Below are 21,773 nucleotides of genomic sequence, written 5' to 3'. Positions count from 1 at the left end.
TCAGCACTTTCAGCACCGTGAAAGCTCCAAGAAGCAATATCCATACCAATGCACATTGAGAGGGAAGAAATAGGATTTTATTCCAACAGACAGTCCAAACAAGCAAACCTATGGTATCATGTGCTTCTCTTTTACTATTTGTATCCTTCTACAAATGCCCTTCTATTTATGCACCACACATTTATTTGGGAAGAAAATTAAATGTATACTCACTATTTCTATTCTCAGGTAAATTATAACTAGATCTCACTCTGCTATTGATGGTCACATCTACTTTACTTACATGCTTCAAGCATTTTCACTGATCTTATAAACAGCTAAAATGTAACTCTAGCTTTCTTTTTGAAGCAAAATAAATTTGCCGTGTAACTAATCCCAGGATAGTCTGATATCCAAGGAAGTAAAGTGTGACAGCCTGGGACTCTATTCCTTCTCTTGGATTATTTTTCCCAAATTTAAAACTACTTTATTTTCTCACATTTATATCTGCCTTTCCACATCTTCAACTGGGTTTTTCAACTTTGCTGTCTGGGAGGAAAAGAAATGTGAATTTAAACCTAGTTTTTAATTTGCTATTTGTCAACAGATATATCCCCATAAGTGACTAAATTCTTTTTTTGTCCACCTATGTATGCTGCTGTCATGTTGGTGAGCACAAGCTTCTTATATTTTCCCTACATTCTTTTAAGTACAGAATATTCATATTATAAATGAGTCATTCATTCCATAACTGAATGAATTTGTTTAATATAAATATTAGCTTTTTACAATATATTCTATAGTTTTATTTTATTATCAATATTTTTATTTTTGAAAATTTAATATAATTATATGATTGCACCCTTTCCTCCTTTCAACCCCTCCTAATACACTCCATTTGGCTTTCTTTCAAAACTCACGTCCCCTTTTTAAAATTGTTTTACAAACACACACACACACAGACACACACACACAAATACACACATGCACATATACAGATATGTTCTTAAATATATAAACACAATCTTATCCCTCACTACAATGCTACTTCTTTGTATATGATCTCAAGGCCATGGACTTGGTATTGGATAACCAACTGAGGAATCTCCTGATTCTCCTGTTCTTTTTTTTTTTTTAAAGCTTTATTTATTATTATATGTAAGTACACTGTAGCTGTCTTCAGACACCCCAGAAGAGGGCATCAGGTCTCATTTTGGATGGTTGTGAACCACCATGTGGTTGCTGGGATTTGAACTCAGGACCTTTGGAAGAGCAGTCAGTGCTCTTAACCACTGAGCCATCTCTCCAGCCCGATTCTCCTGTTCTTAAAAGGTGTTTTGGACATAAGACTCAGAGAACCTGATCTGGAACTGACCTGAAACAGCCTACCTCTCCCACCACCCATGACAAGATTCTATGGTACCAAAAGTTGCCATGCAAACTTCCAAAGAAGGAAAGAAATGACTAGCTCTACTTAGCTATGACACCTATGAACCACAATAATGACTAGCATAACATGATATCTCTAAGAATTAGAGTGACACATATACCCTGCAAATATTCATTGGAGACTGTGCTTTTTAGAAATGTAAGAGAGGCTACATCTACAATTTTTTATTAACATTGATATAGTTTTATTTACCATGTTTCATTTTTAAATAATGACTCGCATTTATAACTGGCTAGGATAATATAGCAGACTTTTTAGAATTATGGTGAACTTAAATAAAGTGTGTAATTGACTTGACTCAGTTATGTGCAAACCAAAATCTTAAGCCCATCAGTTTTCTGCTAGAAATACCTTTTAAGCATATCTTTAAGGTTATGGTAAAAAATAGAAACATAAAATTTGCTATATACAAGAGAAGCATGAGCCAAACACTAATTACATTGTTTAATATCAGAAGGCTATGTCTATATGACCTCAGGGTAAAAGTTTTAGAGTTATGGAAGAACTAATGTAAGTAGCCACATCTGTATTATGATATAAATAGAAGAAACATCATCATGGGTTCTAAACTAAATTTTGTTTCATGTATCTTTTCTTGGTATCCAGATACACGATCAGAGAAATGAACTGGATGTAGCCTTAGACAAATTGAATTGCTTTATTTTAAAAATCAAAATTATAGCTGAGATGTGTGAACATATTAAGCCAATAATAACTGCTACTCTGTTTTTGCCAGAGCCCACCATTTCCTATCATATATTTCCATGTATTTACAATCAAGTCTGTGTTTGAGAATTAAACCATTAATATTTTATCAAGCTTTACAAATAAATAAAATGAATAAATCTTATAACTAGAATGAATCATAAAAGATTATTTTGTAGTGTTGTGGCAATAACCCAGGACCTGCTGGGGTCATGCTGGGTAAGCATTCTTTCCACCCTTGAGATACACTCCAGAGCACACAGAGCATTGATACTTTCTTCATTTGTTTGTTTTTGAGACAGTCTAATTATGTAATTCTGGCTGTCTGGAAAGTCACTAACTATACCAGACTGGTCTTGAATTCACAGACTGGTCTTTAATTCTCTGACTCTGTGTTCCTCTTCCCAAGTGCTGGGATTAAATGGGTGTGCCAACTACATCTGGCCTACAACAGCACTGATTCTTAAGAGTTTTTTCCTATCATTCATAGTCTTTTGACCTCAGTCATAAATTTACATATTGCTGTTACAAATCTTGTACTACATTCTGAAAAACAAATATAACACTCAATTTTTTACAAGAAAATTAAAAATTAAGTCCAGGAGTGTGTGTATGGAACAAATGTGAACATTAGTTGCCTTTGGATACTCATTACTTTATTTATTTGTGCTTTAAGTGAAAAAATATTTTAAGGATGAAACTGATACATTTTAATAGTACTGAACTACCATGGGGCCAACAGACAGATGGAGGCATAGAATTACTTAACTGTATTGTCTTGTTTTAGTCAATGTTACAAATATCAAGGATTATCCATCATGGAAAAATTAAATCATATGATATCTCAAGAGGTCTGGAATTTGAAACTTGTTTTTATTAAAGATCAAGCAATTCTTTAACTGGACTTTTCAATCACACTTTTAAATGCACAGCTGGTGGCAGAGGAATCTGGTTTATCATTTTTTTCATTATTAAAACTTTGAGACCAAATACTTTCATTCTTCCTAGTCCCAGGAGTTTGTAATCTATATCCAATTAAATTGGAAATGAAAAAAAAGAGTCTCTAATTTATGGCTAAGCCAATTTTATAGTTTAGAGGTATAAAGTACCTCTGCAGGGTGAACATACACTACCCCGACAGTCATTTTTGTGGTCTTATTGTAAGCCAAATGCTATTCTAGGGCAATGCTAGGGCATTGAGGCAGGAGTGGGTGGGTTGGTTGGGGAGCATGCTTATAGAGGCAGGGGGAAGGAGGAGGGTGTAGGGGGTTTGTAGAGGGGAAACTGGTAAGGGAGTTAACATTTGAAACAAAAATAAATAAAACAACCAATTAAAAAAACCATGTGAATCAGTTCATTCAACACTAAAGTAACTATATTGGAGAAGAAGGTACTGGCAACCACTGAGGTAAAATGGCATTATGGTCATACAGCTAATTAGTCAGATTTCAAAGCCCATCCATTATCACCAAATTAATAATTGTAATAACACCAAGAGATAGAATATATAGGGTACTGTAGAGCAAATTTTTTTCAGTGACTTATTATATTTACTATGGGGACTTATTTATTTTAACAACAAAATATTGTAGAGAATTCTATTATGTTTTAGAGGAATAACTAAAGTACAGAATGGTTCAGTAAATTGTCCAAGGTGACACAGCAAGTAAATACCTGGGGCACATACCTATTCCTGATCTTTACTCTACAAACCTATGAAAAAAACTAATATGTGTTGATTTATAATACAATACTTGTTCTTTTAAGGCGATTTTATACCATACTATTGACTCTTATTTCAATTAGAATCATAAAGGAAAGAATGTTGTCAGAATCCAACCAACAGCACAGACGTATTGTCTGCTAGAAATTTACTTCCTCCATTGAGGTTTACCACTGTCTTGCTTTTGGACATTTCTGAAATTGAGTGTAGTAACATAAAACGTTATCAAGAAATACCAAGCATCTTGTTATTATAAACATCAAATATACACTTGTTTGAAACAAGGTCTCTCAGTATATATCTCTGACTAGCCTGGAACTCCCTAAGTAGACCCAAGGTGGGTGGAAATCTACAGAGATCCACCTGTATATCTGACTTGCGAAAGCTCAATTTAAAAGTACTCATCATCATTCCTGGAAAATGAGCAACCTTTATTGTTCCTTGCAAACAAGCTTTATGTACATGCCAGTTTACTCTAACTAGGAGTGACATTGCTCACAGCATGCCTACCTGCAGAAGCCTCCATCTGGTATTCAGATCTTCCAAAGTGCTGAGGTTATAAGGTGAGAGCTGAATGCCCAGTGTGGTCATCTGATGTGCAAGGTCATTGACATGATTGACATTTTCTTTAAGAGGTGCAATTTCTCCCCGAAGTGCCTAGATGTGAATTAAAAGATTAAAACAAAAATTAAAGCAAAGAATATAGAAATGTTGGAACGATCAGACATCATACGCTGTTTGGGGTATAATTTTAGTGATGTTCACTCTTTGATTTGAACATATTCATGTTTAACAGCTAAAAATAATAATATCAATGCCTAAACTGTAAGCTCTCTAGTAAGGATATTAGGAGGTACACCTGTTTTGAATGCACATTTTGAAATTAGTGCCTGTGAATTGTGCATGAGAATGGCCCCTATAGGCTTATGTATTTGAATTCTTGGCCCTCAGATGGTGAAATTATTTGGGAAAGATTAGAAGGTGTGGCCTTTCGGAAAAGGTGTGTCACTGGGGGTGGATTTTGCGGTTTTTAAAGCTGTCCTTCCCAGTGCTCTCTTTTTGACTCTCTCCTCCTCTTGTTTGTGGATAAGATATGAGCTATCACCTATTTCTACCCAGCATCATGCCTTCCTGCTACCATGCTACTAGCTATGATGGTCATACACTCACACTCAGAAACAAAGATCTAGACAAACCGTTTCTTTTATTAGTTTCCTTGGTCATGGTGTCTTATTATAGCAATAGAAAAGTAGCCAAAACAGTACCTTTGTAAAAGAGACCTTAGAGATATAGCTAGCCTCATTGATTATGTGAGGAAGTAGCAAGAGGCAGTATCTATGAGGAATACACACTTAGCAGACATCATATTTACTAGCCACTTAAACTTGGATTTCATAATTTCCAAAACTGACAGAACTAAATTTTTGTTGTGTGTAAGTCACTCAGTTTATGGTATTTTCTTTTTTAATGGAAGCCTGACTAGACTAATATACTATAGTGTATTTTTGCTTCAGCAGTCTATGTTTAGTAAGGGATAGATAATTATATTGAACACTCCCTTGGTATATCATGTTGTGACAAGGCTTACCTACCAACAAACTAATTTTTTCTACACAACAACCCCATGAAACTATTACTTGAAGCATTTCTATTTTATCGTTGAGAAAATAAACTTGAAAATGTTAAATATTGAGTGCTAAAGTTCTATGGGTAAAAATGTTTGTAACCTGGGATACATATTTGGATTTATCTAGTTCAGAGTGCATATTTTTAATTACCACATTATATAACTTAGCCAAAAAAAATCTGCAATGACAAAAGTATAGGACAAATATAGTGCTCCTAGATTTTAAATTCTATATATAAAGCAGAAATGGATTATGATTTTTAAATGAAAAGATACACTGACTCATAAGAGTACATTCATACTGTGTAGCCACTATATAATAAATAATTTCTCTTAGGAAGGAGGGCATTTTGTCAGCCTAGGATGACTTTCTGCTCTCATGGTATTTTAGTCCTTGTTGTAGAGACTTCTGAAGGCTCCCATGGGGATGCTTGGCTGTCTCTGAAGCTAGAAAGCAGGAGTCTCTGATGTGATGTGTCATGAGGATCTGTTGAACGGAGCTCTATGCAGATATGCAGAGAATATTATCATGCATCATAGCTATCCTATCGAGTTGGCATTTATGGATCTTTAACATGATGCATGGTAACCAAATGTTCCAATGAGTGACATCTAAGGGACAAACTCCCTCACTTAGGAGACCAGTTTATAAAATGTAATGTAATGTCTGTGCACAAGGACAGCATCACTAACTTGACTCTGACTTTCTTGATCTGGGAGGTATTATTTCCCTGTTTGGTATTCACTGTTTTTATATAAACCTTCTTTGTTATAGCCTCATCCATATTTCTTGCATTTCTTCTGATTCTAAATGAAAGATGGTTTGTACAATCAAGAGAAGGATGACATTATCCTCTTAAATCAACCTGAATACCTGAAAAAAGTACTATGTGGAATTACAAAGAGTATAAGACTCTTAAGTAGTTCCCAGATGAAATGCAGCAGGACAATCAATCTATTGGATTTTTTAGCAGAGAAAATGTAGATTTTTTTTTTTTTAGAAAAAATGAATAGAAACTCCCAAGTCTCCCAAGTGAGGGCCACCAACAGAGGAATAATTTAAACATAAAGGTTTTGAGATAGGGTCTTACTCTAAAGCTCAAGATGGCCACAGACTGAGAGTAATAATACTTTATCCTACAAAGGAAAACTTAAAGTTTTATTTTGTTGAGATATATTCTGACTATATCGGCCTGGATAGCCTGGAACTCAATATGCAGACTGGATTGAATTTAGCTCACAAGGATCCACCTGCTTCTGTCTCTCAAGCACTAAGCTCAAAGGTGTATGCCACCATGCCCAACTCTTTCATCTTTTAAAAGTGGTCATTAGATGTGTGGATTATGTTTTGGGTATTCCAGTTTTCTAGGTTAATAACCACTTATTAGTGAGTGTATACCATGATTCACCTTTTGAGTCTGGGTTACCTCACTTAGTATGATGTTCTCTAGCTCCATCCATTTGCCTAAGAATTTCATGAATTCGCTGTTTCTAATGGCTGAATAGTACTCCATTGTGTAGATATACCACATTTTTTGCATCCACTCTTCTGTTGAGGGATACCTGGGTTCTTTCCAGCATCTGGCAATTATAAATAGGGCTGCTATGAACATAGTAGAGCATGTATCCTTATTATTACCCAAAACATAATCCACACATCAAATGAGATACAAGAAGAAAGGAGGAGCGGTCCCTGGTTCTGGAAAGACTCAGTGAAACAGTATTCGGCAAAACCAGAACGTGGAAGTGGGAAGGGGTGGGAGGGAGGACAGGGAAAGAGAAGGGGGCTTACGGGACTTTCGGGGAGTTGGGGGGGGCTAGAAAAGGGGAAATCATTTGAAATGTAAATAAATTATATCAAATAAAAAAAATTAAAAAAAAATAAGTGGTCATTAAGGAAAACAGGGGAGCAGTGGATCTAGAGGACAGGGGAGGTAAGAAGGCTTGGAAGAAGGGGGAAGGGAGGCTATGGTTGTGATTATGAGAGAATAATAAAGAAATATGAAAAATATATTTAAAACACATGACTTCCTGTGGAGTGGTGAAAGTCTTATGATATTTGTGATTAATTTACCACCTCAAAACAGGATAGACTAAACCGCATATATTAACAGGGTGATTTTTATGGTATTTGCTATATAAAAATATATAAACTCCTGCAATATGCACATTTATTAAACATTCTATTGGTGGAATGGCATTGGAATCACACTAAAAATGTTTTATAGAAGTTGGGAGTAAAAAATTGTTCATTTCCTTATGAAGAAAATATCTGTTAAAAGAATCTGTACTAAGTGCCCAGGTAGAAAGGCTATTAACATCCATATATGAATATTTGTTTCTCTCAAAAAACAATTCATAATTATTACATTTTATCCAATAGAAAGGTTACAAAACAGATTTCTGATATGTCAAAGTAGAAATGCTCAACATTGTTAATGATTAGGGAAATGCAAATCAAAACAACCCTGAGATTTCACCTTACGCCAGTCAGAATGGCTAAGATTAAGAACTCAGGAGACAACAGGTGCTGGCGAGGATGTGGATAATCCCTCCACTGCTGGTGGGATTGCTAGATGGTACAACCACTCTGGAAATCAGTCTGGTGGTTCCTCAGAAAACTGGATATGACATGTCTGGAGGACCCTGCTATACCTCTGCTGGGCATATATACCCAGAGGATTCCCCAGCATGCAATAATGACATATGCTCCACTATGTTCATAGCAGCCCTATTTGTAGTAGCCAGAAGCTGGAAAGAACCCAGGTATCCCTCAACGGAGGAATGGATACAATAAATGTGGTATATATACACAATGGAGTATTATTCAGCCATTAGAGACAATGAATTCATGAAATTCTTAGACAAATGGACGGAGCTGAAGAACATCATACTGAGGTAACCCAGTCTCAAAAGATCAATCACAGTATGCACTCACTGATAAGTGGATATTAGCCTAGAAACTTGGAATACCCAAGACATAATCCACATGTCAAATGATGTCCAAAAAGAATGGAGGAGTGGCCCCTGGTTTTGGAAAGACTCAGTGCAGCAGTATAGGGCAAAACCAGGACAGGGAAGTGGGAAGGAGTGGATTGGGGAACAGGGGGAGGGAAGAGGGCTTATGGGACTTTCAGGGAGTGGGGAGTCAGGAAAGGGGAAATCATTTGAAATGTAAATAAAAAATATATTGAATAAAAAAAGTAGAATCCTGGCCAAAGATGATGATGGTTATTTACAAAGTGCTTTTTAGATTATCACATGCATTTCTAATAACCATATATAAACATGTGGGGTTTAAAGGGAAATAAGAACTACAGTGAAGATAACTAGGTGGTCAGATGCCTCTATGATAGGGACATGTTCAGTTTCTCCAGTTTTGTGTACATAACCTTCACTTACAATATGTAGTAGGCAATTTCCAATGTTTTGATTCTAATATTTTAATTTTTACGTTCTCTTCCCCAACCTAAAGAACAATGCTGAATCACGATTTTGGAGTTGAAAAGACTTAAGAACTAAGCTCCAGTACTCATCCCACTTCCATTTTCCTTTCTCAGATTATGATAGATGTTCTTCCTTCTGATTCAGTTAAGAACTGTAGTTGAGCAGTTAATGGAAAAACATGGTTAAATAGGGATCACATTAATAATATTGCTTTTTTAAATTTAAATAGTCACAAAAATTTTGGGTTGTGTCAAGACTCTTTGAGTTAATATCACCTAACTGGGGTCCTCTGTAAGACATGCTTGTAATGTAATGATTGATTTCCAGACTTGGTGTAGAAAAATTGCATGAGAAAATATGGGAAGCATTCTGGCCTCAGACTTCTAAATTCTGAAAATTATTTTCCTAATTTTTAGCTCAGTATTTTGGCACTGATACCTACCTGGTTCTATTCCCCAGCACTCTGGTTACAGGTACATGAAGCAATGGTTGGCTTCTGCATGAGTGCTGGGAATCCAAACTCAGGTCCACTTGCTTTCACAGAAAGTGTTCATCCTCACTGAGCCATTTCCCCAGCCCCAGGAATTCTATTTCAAGAGCCTTTGTTTATTCTGTGAAACTGGAAAGCAACAGACTAGGAATAGTGTGCAATGCATGGTGTGTAATGAATATTCACAGAATTTGAAGATGAATGAAGGCTAAGTGGGGACATCTGAACTAGTTTTGATAGAGATTGTGAGAGGGAGTTGACCTATGAAATGCAACGAGGTTGGCAGATAGCACAGAGAGTCCATTTTAGGCTGAGGATCAAAATGTTTTAACAGAATCAATCTGTTATAATTCCCTTCTCCAAAAATGTTCCCTTCGAGAAAGGAGAAAACAGTTGATCTGTGTTTAAGGTTGTGTCAGATGATTGTGGCACAAATACTTAAGGATAAGGGCATTTCAATTTTAGACAGAATGTGATTGAAAAACAGACCATGGAATCTAAACTGGATTAGAAGGAAAGTGAAGCAAGATGAGACTTGTAGATGGAACGAAAATAGAAGTGTCAGTTGTGGATGTTCAAGATAATATAAGAGAGGCCATAGAAGGAGTAGCTGTACAAATAATCCAGAAGGAAAAGGAAAGTCTGGATGCTCAAGAAACTCTATTTATACATGTATATGTATATGTATATGTATACGGATATGTATATGTGTATATATATATGTGTGTGTATATATATATATATCACATGCATGCCTAGCTTATATATGTAAATAGTTTATACATATATGTACATCATTCTTTATGAGCAAATAGTGGTACTAAAAGTCAACAAATCTCTTCTTAAGGCATTTAACCTTCCTTCTAAACGTCCAATATGATCATATGGAGGGCTCTTGTAGAACCAGGAATTCAAAACAAGTTGAGTCTAACAATGAAGTATCATTTTAGTGTTTCTTATACTATACAGAGACATTTGTATTACAAATTCTACTTAAGAAATGAAAGAGCAGCTAACTGCATTTTGTTCATTTACAAGAAAACATTACTGAACAAATTCTTGTGAAGCAAGACTCTGAAAAAAAAAAGCCTGAACACATGAGGTATTAGATAAACTCCCAGGATTCTCAGACTGGATATGGGAAGCTACAGAAGAGAAGAGAAAAATCAGGTCTGTGAACACAGATTACTATGGAATTTACCTGCTGTTCTCATTAAAAGCTCAGAGAAGTTCGCAGTATGTCTAGCTGCCCAGGAAATAAGAGTAGGTAGAGCTGAGCTGCTTTGTGGCTTCATTATTTCGAGCTCGCTGTATCATACTAATACTACCAAGAGAGTCAAAAATGATTTGCTAGGCCTGTGGAGATTTCTTAAATATCTGCATGGAATGAGACCCTCAAATTTTATTAGACCAACCACAATACAGTGGATGGTGAGGTGCAGGCAAGCCTTTAATGAAATGCATCAGGATGGAAGACCACTGGCATCTTAGCGTTTTCCTCTTGAGTTGTTTTCCACTTAGTGTGGTTCCCAAGCAATTGAGCTAACTCATGATGCCCATTGTTGCAGGTCAGGAAGGAGAGTGGGAGAAACAGAAAGACAAGAAAGCTAAGGGCAGACCTGGTCCCACTTGGAGAGCTTATTCTCCAAAAACTTTGAGCACAAATTCGGCCTTGGTGGGACACAGGTTGAGACAAAAGGATTACTTTCCTTTACCCCTAATGATCTTAGGAGAAACAAGATGGGTAGAAATTTTGCCTTTTGGTTGAAGGAAGTTCATTGGGAAAGGATTCTCTTCTAAGCCTTTAGCATCAAACATTCAGAGATATGAGGGAAGGGGTACCTCAGGTCAGTTAAGGAATCTGGTAGACCACTTACAGCAGTCACTGTATCTACTAAGTTCATCTAATTACCCATTCTCCCTTACCTCAGGCACATTTTTTTCCTGCCCATCTTCCCACCCCAAGATCTTTTTCACATGAATTCTCTTTTCTAATGCTATGAGGCATTAGAGCTTCAACAAAATGGATAAATTATCTCTCCTATAATGTTGAATTCTTTGTTTCCTCTAAATTCAGAAAGACATCCCAGAAATATGACAGATGAGTTACGGGGCGGACTACATGAACACAATGCTCTGTCTTGAGTAATCACATTTGTCTCTGGTAGAGATCTTCTTGACAATAAATAATGCCAAAAAGTAGTATGGAATTAAAAACAGAAATACATCTGCATTCCATCCCAGTATCCGTTTTTATCATGGTAGCCTGAGGGCAAAATATGTGTTTTCATTGTCTCACTTGCATTCAGTTTTCAAGAAAATTGTAAACTTTCATATTTAGGTATGGCAACTTTTGACAAGCAAACTGAATAAGTACATAAATAATGAAACAGAATAAAAATTAATGACCTAGATGTAGCATAATCAAGACGACTTAGGGAAGGTTATAAAGAAAATAAAATGTACAATTTGTTGGCATAAAGACATTTTATGTTCTTATTTTATAAGCAATTATCAACAATTATATTTTAACCGTTCTTCTCAGACTCAGCCTGATTCTGAATTCATGACATTCAAATAATAGTATTTGACTGTTGTACTTCTTAAAGTTTCTGCACAGAGAACCAATGTTATTTTTACATATGAGAAATGGGCTTTTACTTTTTCTCCTGCTATTGAAAATACTCTACATCCTAATAGAAAACGTTCTTTGAAACATTTCACTTGGTTCATTAATTACAATTTGAGATGGTGCCTCAATATATAGAGCATAGGTATGAACTTGGGATGCTCTTGTAGCAGCCTACAATTTCTTCATCTGCCATGTCCTAGAAACTTCTGTGAAGCCTTAAACTTGGTGTCTTTAAAACAAAGATGGAATATATTTGCTATTTAATAGCAACCTTCTTTTTTAAAAGACCTTTAAAAAGCTTTACTGCTGGGTATGGTGCTGCATTCCTTTAGTCCCAGCACTTGGGAGGCAGAGGTAGAGCTCTAGGAAATCAAGCTTAGCCTGGTCTATATTACAAGCCCCAAGTTACAGAGAGAAACTCTAGCTAACAAAATAGGTCTATGTTTATGTACTTGTGTTTATATGTGTATACCGATGTGCACGGAGGACAGAATACAGCACTGGATCCTCTGATGGTTTGAAGTGCATAATTTGGGTGCAAAGAAGTGAACTCAAATCCTCTGAAAGCTCTTCAAGTTCTCTTAACCACTGAGGGATTTCTTCAAATTTAACAGTATAATATCAGAACGAGGAACAGGACAACAATGATCACAGAGGAAAAACTTTTTAACTAGTTTGATATTTTTCATTTGGGGTGTGTAGTGCATATGTGTATATACATGTGTAAGAGATCAAGGCTGTCTGTGTATGCACATGTGAAACACAGAGATAAGCATTAGGCATCTTCACCTATCATAGCTCTAACTTACCTTTTGAGACAGGGTTGCTCAGTGAACCTGGGGCTTGGTTTGCCCAATAGGCTGGCTGTCTAGTAAGCTCCCAAGATCCTCCTCTGCCTGCCCAGTACCGGAGGAACACACATGCATTGACACACCAGACTTTTTACATGAGTGATGAGGATATAAACCCAGGTACTCATACTTGCAGAACAAGCATCTAGCCACTGAATCATATCCCTAGTCCCAGTTTTCCCAGTTTTAACTTAAAAAAAAGGCAAGCTAAAAATTCTTAGTTACTTTAATTTCCTTGAAAACTTAATCCTGGCGTCTTAAGTATGACTGCTAATTATTTCTCTGTTATAAAAAAGGCAAGCAAACAAACAAGCTAAACAAATAAACAAAGCCATTTTAAGCTTTCTACAGTTTTCTAATGACACAATTAAAACTAATAAAAAGGTAGTTCATGACTGTTTACAGAGGCTAATTGCAAAATATGCACAATTAAAATAAAAGGGTTTCTAATGAGTATAAACAAGTCATTTAAGCAGGCCATGTTTTAGGCTGCTAAAGAAACAGGGGGAAAACCAATATTTTCTTTGTGAGAAATTTTAATTATATGTGATGATACATAAAGCAAGTAGAAGTTAATGAAATTTACTAACATATTTAAAGTAAGTAACAGTCCATAAACCATTAAAAGGATCAATCACTGAGAAGCTACTGGTAGTTGAGGGCTGCTGAGGGAAGAGTAAAATTCACTTCTTTTAGGGTGTAGTCACTAGTAGGTGATAGTAGACAGTCCCATATCCAAGATTATGTGGGCAGCACTAATTCAATTCTGTGGGTTATAAAAAGGAAAGACATTAAATGGAGAAGACGTGTTGGGACAGGAAACTCAGCAGAGTTGGAAAGAAGTGTGGGGGTGAATATGAGCTATACACATTGAGTATGTGTATAAAATGTTATTTTTGAATTTTAAAATGATTATTAATTAATTTTCAACTAATTTAGTGTATATCTCTTTCTGTCTGTCTGTCTGTCTGTCTGTCTGTCTGTCTGTGTGCATATGTGTATGTGTCTTTGTAAAGTACCCTCAAAGGCCAAAAATGTGGTATATGTCCTGGACCTAGTGATATGAGCTGCAAGAGCAGATCTGGCAGAGCAGCAAGTTCTCTTAATTGCTGAAGCATCTCTTAAACCCCATGTGTATGTGAGTTCCAATGAGTACAATAAACATATTATTAAAAATATCAACCACAAGGACATTCATCTTCAAATGCAGAAGTTATTTTACACAGATGTTAGCTTTTTCTTTAATAAGCTCTTACCTTCTTTTATTTTGAGGCCTGAGGATGGAGCTTAATGCATGCTAGGCCTGGGCTCCAACACTGAACTAAACCTTGCCATGTGACAAGCTTTTCATACTTGTAGACATTCATAATCCTTGTAACATTTCTTTCTATTATTGTTGCTAAGTAGAGATATAACAATTATTTTCCTTTACTCATCAACATGGCTCAAAATATCAGCTTATGACAATGATTGTCAATTAATTCAGCACATCAGCATGCTGAAGGTTTGTTAAGAAGAGTCTACTAGGCTTCACCCAGTGTTTATTATTCAGTAATCTGAGGCTGACCTGCAAATCTGACATTTCTATTATAACAAGAACTTGACAGATGCAAAGCTCTGAAACATCACCAAACTACTACTACTACTACTACTACTACTACTATAATTTACTTCTTCTTGTTTTTTTTTTTTTGTTTTTTAATTAGGTATTTTATTTATTTACATTTCAAATGTTATCCCCTTTCCTGGTTTCCCTTCCAAAATCACGCTATCCCATCCCTCTCCCCCTACTCATCAACCCACCAGTCCCTCTACCCTGTCCTGGCATTCCCCTATACTGGGGCATCCAGTCTTCTCAGGACCAAGGGCCTCTCTTCCCTTTAATGACCAGCAGGGCCATCTTTTTCTTGAGCCTGTGAAGTGAATCTTGGGTATTCCAAGCTTCTGGGCTAATAATCACCTATCAGTGAGTGCATACTGTGTGTGTTCTTTTGTGATTGGGTTACCTCTCTCAGTGTGATATTTTGTATTTTCTTCTTCTTCTTCTTCTTCTTCTTCTTCTTCTTCTTCTTCTTCTTCTTCTTCTTCTTCTTCTTCTTCTTCTTCTTCTTCTTCTTCTTCTTCTTCTTCTTCTTTCTTCTTTCTTCTTCTTTTTCTTCTTCTCCTTCTCCTTCTCCTTCTCCTCCTCCTCCTCCTTCTCCTCCTCCTCCTCCTCCTCCTTCTCCTCCTCCCCCCCTCCTCCTCCTTTTTCCTCCTCTCCTTCTGTTATTCATTTACTTTACATTCATATCATAGCTTCCTCTTCATTCTCTCCCCCGTGTCACTACTGCTCCACTCTCTTCCCCACCATCTATCCCTTTTTCTTTTCTTCTCAGAATTGGGGAGTCCTCCCATGGATCTCAACTAGCCTTGGCACATCAAATTGCAGTAAGGTTAGGTGCATCTTCTCCTATTGAGGGTAGACCAGGCAGTTAGGTAAAAGGGATCCAAAAGGAGGCAATGAAGTCAGAGACAGAGACAGCCCTGCCCCCACACGAAGACTAAGCTGCACAACTCTTACATATATGCAGAGGGCCTAGTTCTGTCCAATGTATACTCTCTGGTTTTGGCTCAGTCTCTACAAATACCTATCTTTTGGTGTTCTTGATCCTTCTTGCTCCTTCAATCCTTCCTCGCTTTCTTCCACAAGATTCCATGAGCTCTACGTAATGTTTGGCTATGGTTCTCTGCATGTGTTTCCATTAATGGCTGAGGGAAGCCTCTCGGATGGCAATAATTTAGGCTCTTGTCTGCAAGTATTGTTTCAGACTCCATATCCCTTATTGCTAGGAGTCTTAGCTAGGGTCACCCTCATAAATTTCCAGGAGTTTCCATTTTCCTAGGTTTTTAGCTTATACCATAGATGGCCCCAATCCCAGTTATCTCTTCATGTACTCTCCCACTCCATGGTTCCCCAACTTGATCCCTCCTCTTCCTATCCCTATGGCCTGCCCTACCTAGTTGTCTCCCTCCTTTTACCCTCTGATGTCTAACCTATTTCTCTTCCTCAGTTAGATTCAAGCACTTTACCTTGGGGTTTCCTTATATAGCATTTTTAGGTCTGTGGATTGTAGCAAGTTTATCCTATACTTTATAACTAACATCTACTTTTAAGCGAGTACATAATATGTTTGTCTTTCTGGGTTTGTGTTACCTCATTCAGCATGATCTTTTCTAGTTCCATCCATTTGCCTGCAAATATTATGATGTTCTTATTTTTAATAGCTAAGTAATACTCTCACGTTTTCTTTATCCATCATTCAGTTGACAGACATCTAGGTTCTCACTATTATAAATAATGTTGCTATGAACTTAGTTGAGGAAGTTTTCTTGTGGTATGGTAGAGCATCTTTGTGGTATATGGCCAGTGGTGGTGTAACCAAGCTTATTCTTAACTTTGTGACTCTAGGCATACAGTTCCCCATGCTTAGAGCTGAACATTTCTGTTGTCTAGCTGGCTTCTATGTTTTTACTTTAGATCTTGCCTAAATGCTACAGCCATAACAAGAATATAGGTTGTTTAACCTAGCATAAGTGTCAGGACTTTTCTTCTTTTTTCCAATCTACTTCTCAATTTCCAAATAAGTGTTTACTTGCCGGTTTGCTCACTAGCACCTCTTCCCCAAGATCTGAAAGCAGATAAAGGGAAGGCATATCTATGCATTTTTTCCCACAGGCTGTTTCTGCAACTGGCATATGAAAACCATCAATATTTGTGTAGTAAGAATAATCTGGTGCTTGGGATTTAGTATAGAAAAGGCTGTATGTGCTACTCCCTATCCCCAGATAAACAAACAAAGGTCTAGAAAACTATACACTTGTGCTTAATTACTAACGCTGTAGACGCACAGTTATTGTCAAACTGTGAATAAATAGTTGGCTTCATAAAGCTGATAAGAAACCTGATCATTTGCCTTGAGATCCAGATCCAGTTGACTTTATTTTGGAGACATGTTTAGGGGAGATTTTCTAAAGCATTGCTACCTCTTTATTAAAAGTTTAAAGCTTCATTTTGGTTTCAAGTAGGAATTATTTCATAAAAAAAAAGAGAAAAAGTTGTGAGTGATCTTTTAAAGGGATATACTTTATAATTCTGCTGATAGTACATGGCGCACCCTCTAAAGTACACACACACACACACACACACACACACACACACACACACACACACACACACACATATATATATATAAAATGTTTTCAGACAATTTTAGCCTATCCTTGCCTAGAGCTTACTATTTAGTTCATGCTGACCTTGAATTTGTGACAATCCTCCTGTTTCAGCCTCCTCAGGCTGGGATTGTAGACCTGCTTGAAAACACTTGGATTGGAGGGTACTTTAACAAAGTGATAGAAAAAAAAAACAAATAAAAAGTAAAATATAAAAGTCCATGGCCACTTTGTAGAGTTGTTGAATAAAATCCAATTGAAATTAAGTTCTTATTGAATTGGTAGATCTTTACCTGGTCTTATAAAAGAAAGTGTGACTTTCTCTCTACTTTATCCAAAGAGGTACTTATGAGGACTGAGATTCTCCATGCTGGTTGAGACTCTGCTTTTATCCTCTAACTCTTATGTAGCACTTCATCATTTTAGGGCTTTCCAAGTGACTAAATAACACTGTGATCCAAGGAATCACTTACTATTAGATTGTAACAAAGGTCACTTACAAATAATCCCAAGCAATGGTCTTATGTCAGAAGGGAAAATAACAAAGGCATCTCAATAATGCTTTAAAGAGGAATGAGCAGTTCTGACGTATTCTTTTTTCTTTTATTCTACATTTGGCTAGTTAAATATAGTGGATATAATACCAGAAATAGAAAGTCACACTAGACCTAGTTTGGATAAGGTCAGGGATACTATATGAAACAGAGGATAAGAAGTCCCTTCTTTGCAGAGCCACAGGCTACAATCCTATCTTTGGAGGGTATCTCTTTGGAGCCGACTCTTTACATTATCCCAGGATAACCTGGCTTTCCTTACTATTCTACTATGTGAAGTAAGGCTTTTTTGAGCTAAACACTGAAATATAGTATATAAAACTGACATAGGCAAACAAAAACTATTTTGTTTTGTTTATTACTGTGTGTAATAGAAAAAGAGATAGATATTCACACTTTAAACAATAGAAAACCATAATGCATATTTTAAACATAATTCTTATAACTCAAACTATGAAGTAAAGAATTGTTGTAAAAATGAATTTTTGGCATTTCCTTAAAGCATGATTGTAATCAGTATTCATTACACTCGTCTTTGCAGAGAAGACAATCTAACTTTATACAGAAGGGAATGAATGACATGTCCTCCTTTTGTCCTAGAGTCCAGAGTAAACAGTAATTCATTTGGAAACACTAATTTTATATTCATTGTGTATTATACATATATGAATTTTGTATATACTATCTATACATGGGGGCTCTTAATAGCCTCATAGTAATTAGCAGAGAAAGCAAAGAATTTAGTGAGATATTATAAAACACTGTAGGTGTGGAGAGATAGCTCAGCAGTTAAGAACACTTGCTGCTTTTGCAGAGGACTTGGGCTTGATTCCTAACACTGAGACAGTGGCTAATAACCATCTGCAACTTGAGTTTCAGAGGATCTAATGTCGTCTTCTGGCCTCCTCGTGGATACCAAGTATGCACACACTACAGATAAAAACAGGCAAAACATTCATATGCATAAGATAAAATTAAAAAAAAAAGACAAGGAATTCATTCCAGGAAAAATTGTTTCATAGGGTCCAGAAAGTGAAACAAACAAAAAAGATGCTGAGGCATATTTGGAGAGAATCAATCCCTAGGTAATAAGATTGTAGTTACTCAGAAGGAGCAACAAAAAGTCATGTCCCTCTGAAGAGAGAATTTTCATTTATAACACAGCATGGCTTATATCCTTCTAGCTTATCATTATAGCTTAAAGCCTTCTAAAGAGGATGAGGAAGTAGCAATGCAGTGTTTGTACAGAGAGGCAGAAAATAACAATGGGCAGAAACAGGATGGTGGCAACTGGAAATAATTTATTCATAAACAAGTATTTAAGGGACTTAGGACATTAAAATATACTTTCCCCTGGGCTTTTATGTATATATACCAAAAGTAGAATGGAATATCTGTTATAGGTCAAGAATATTCCAGTTACTGGTGGTAGAACCACATATAAGTCCTTGTAATTATATAGCTTAACTACTATGTATATTTTTTCATATAAGCAATTTATATTTTTAAATTTATGAAGAAAAAAATACCAAGCCAAAATGCATGCACAGCTTTAAAATGCAACATGTTGCCAAGACAATACCAAAAAGTGAAGAAATGCATATGTTTACATATATAATTAGTGCAAAGAAATGCTTTATCTCATTAAAACAAATTAAGGAAAGCCTATCTCTGTATGTATGAACAATGATACTAGGTAAATCTAAGGATGCAGGTTACTTGCACAATATATTACACATACTTTGTTTTATAATGGTAATATCCATTAATTTTGGTTTGATATTGTAGACACTATTGAAATAAATCAGATATTTTTTGTGAATTTGATTTTCCATTCAACGTATTAGCAACTTAGAAACACTAAAGCAGAAATGAACTGAAGACAAATGTCTATTTTCTAAGAATTGAGATTAAAGTAATATATGCAAATGGATGAAAAGTATTATAAAATGTTCTTCAATATTCACTTTTACTTTGAGTGTATTGTAACTCCTAAATTTAATTAGTGTTTTGAGCCTTTCCAAAATGGCTTTATTTCTTACAAATGAAACAATAAAGCAAGATAGGCAACAGCTTAAAGTCAAATAAAATGAGCATAAAATGAATTTTCTTTATTTAAATCTGTACTTCATGTTTAAAAGTTAAATTGGTAAACTTGTTATAATAATAGTTCCTTTTTATTTCAGTATATTCTGAGACTGCAAAGAAAGTCTTAAGTCTTCACATCTAAGTACTACAGATTTACTTATAGCTGTTAGTTCTACCTCCATGAACACACTTGTATGTTGAACTGAGAGTTAACCAAGTTTTTCTTCTTTCTCAACATATAATTGGAGACAAACATTCACAAGATAATACTTTGATTTCTCTGATCTCAACTTAAGGCAATATCAAAATTCATATCTTGTTCAGTCCATTATGACAACTGCTATCATTATAATATCCAGTTAATGCCATGCAAATGATGAATCAATTACTCATTACAAATGTCTAAATATTAACTGTGTATTTAATGTCTTCATATATTTGTTTAGAAAAAATTCATCAGACAAATATACTTATTAAAATAGTGGAAGATACTCAACTAAAATATGTTATACATAAATATTAATACATTTCATTGTCATCTTCCATATACAAAGATGATTTGATATATTCAAATATATGTCCATAAGATGCTGTGTTGTATGTGAAACTATAATTTGTTTGAAAAATATATGAAATCTTAAAACAACCATTCTTTAAGAAATCATCAGGCTTTCTGTCTTTTGGGTGAGGCTTCTTTAAGACTGCTCATACATACTAAGCTTACTGGACCATTTTTGTCAGTTGAGTCACTTAGGCAGCCATAGGGATGCCTTAATTTGACCTTTATAAAAATAATATCAAAGGCATCCAAAAGGTCTGTAAGCTCACAAGAACAAAGGACCATATGTTGATGTGCTCCCTCTCATATTTTCCAACTGCCACGTTGATAGTCTCTTTTTCCTTCATTTATTTTTTCAAAGCACATATGTATGTATATTTCAAAGCACATATGTATGTATATGCACAAATATATATATATATATTTGAGCAATTAACAATCACATATATATGTATATATATATATATATATATATATATGAGTAATTAACAATCAATAAAAAGACTTATCCCTGGGAGAGGCTAATTCTCTTACTCTTTGTCTAGGGAATGAGATCCCATACAATTTAACCCACATTCTTTTAATTTTATAGTATATTGGATGGAGTAGAAATTTATTTATTTATTTATTTATTTATTTATTTATTTATTTATTTATTTATTTGGATATTTTCTTTATTTACATTTCAAATATTTTCCCCTTTGGAAACCATCTATCCCATCCCCCCTCCCCCTGCCTCTGTGAGGGTGCTCCCCCACCCAACCACCCACTCCTGCCTTCCAGTCCAGCATTCTCCTACAGTAGGGCATCAAACACCCTCAGGACCAAGAGCCTCTCCTCCCACTGATGTCTGACAAGGCTATTCTCTGGCACATATGTGGCCTGAGCCATGTGTCCCTCTATGTGTACTCTTTGGCTGGTGACTCTGGGGAGTCTGGCCTGTTAACACTGTTGCTCCCTGCATGGGGCTGCAAACCCCCTCAGCTCCTTCAGTCCCTTCTCCAACTCCTCTATCTGGGCTACCAGAGCTCCAATGGTTACCTGTGAGCTTCTGCTTCTGTTTTAGTCAGTCTCTGGCAGAACCTCTCATGAGACAGCCATATCAGTCTTCCAACAGCAAGCACTTTCCAGCATCCACAATAATTTCTGGATTTGGTAGCTGTATATGCGTTGGATCCCTAGGTGGGGCAGTCTCTGTTTGGCCTTTCCTTCAGTCTCTATTCCACACTTTGTCTCCATATTTCCTTCTGTGAGTATTTTGTTCATCCTTCTAAAAAGCACTGAAGCATCCACATTTTGTTTTTCCTTCTTCTTAGGCTTCATGTGGTCTGTGAATTGAATCTTGAGTATTCCAACTTTTGGGTTAATATCCACTTATCAGTGAGTAAAAACCATGTTTATTCTTTTTTGACTGAGTTATCTCACTCAGGGTGATATTTTCAAGTTCCATCCATTTGTC

General features: G+C 35.9%; 1 protein-coding gene across 1 annotated transcript in view; it reads right to left on the bottom strand.

Moving 5' to 3' along the window:
- Dmd (dystrophin) overlaps positions 1–21,773 on the bottom strand; it is a 1,772,476-nt gene that overhangs the window by 368,304 nt on the left and 1,382,399 nt on the right. Inside the window, exon 54 of the mRNA XM_052170230.1 lies at positions 4,368–4,514. Within this exon, the coding sequence (XP_052026190.1) occupies positions 4,368–4,514 (147 nt within the window). The remainder of the gene's footprint in view (positions 1–4,367; positions 4,515–21,773) is intronic.

This window comes from Apodemus sylvaticus, chromosome X (genome assembly GCF_947179515.1).
Source record: "Apodemus sylvaticus chromosome X, mApoSyl1.1, whole genome shotgun sequence".
Lineage (NCBI taxonomy): Eukaryota > Metazoa > Chordata > Mammalia > Rodentia > Muridae > Apodemus > Apodemus sylvaticus.
The sequence above is the reverse complement of the archived record's forward strand: the minus strand, read 5'-3'. Positions and strand labels throughout refer to the sequence as shown.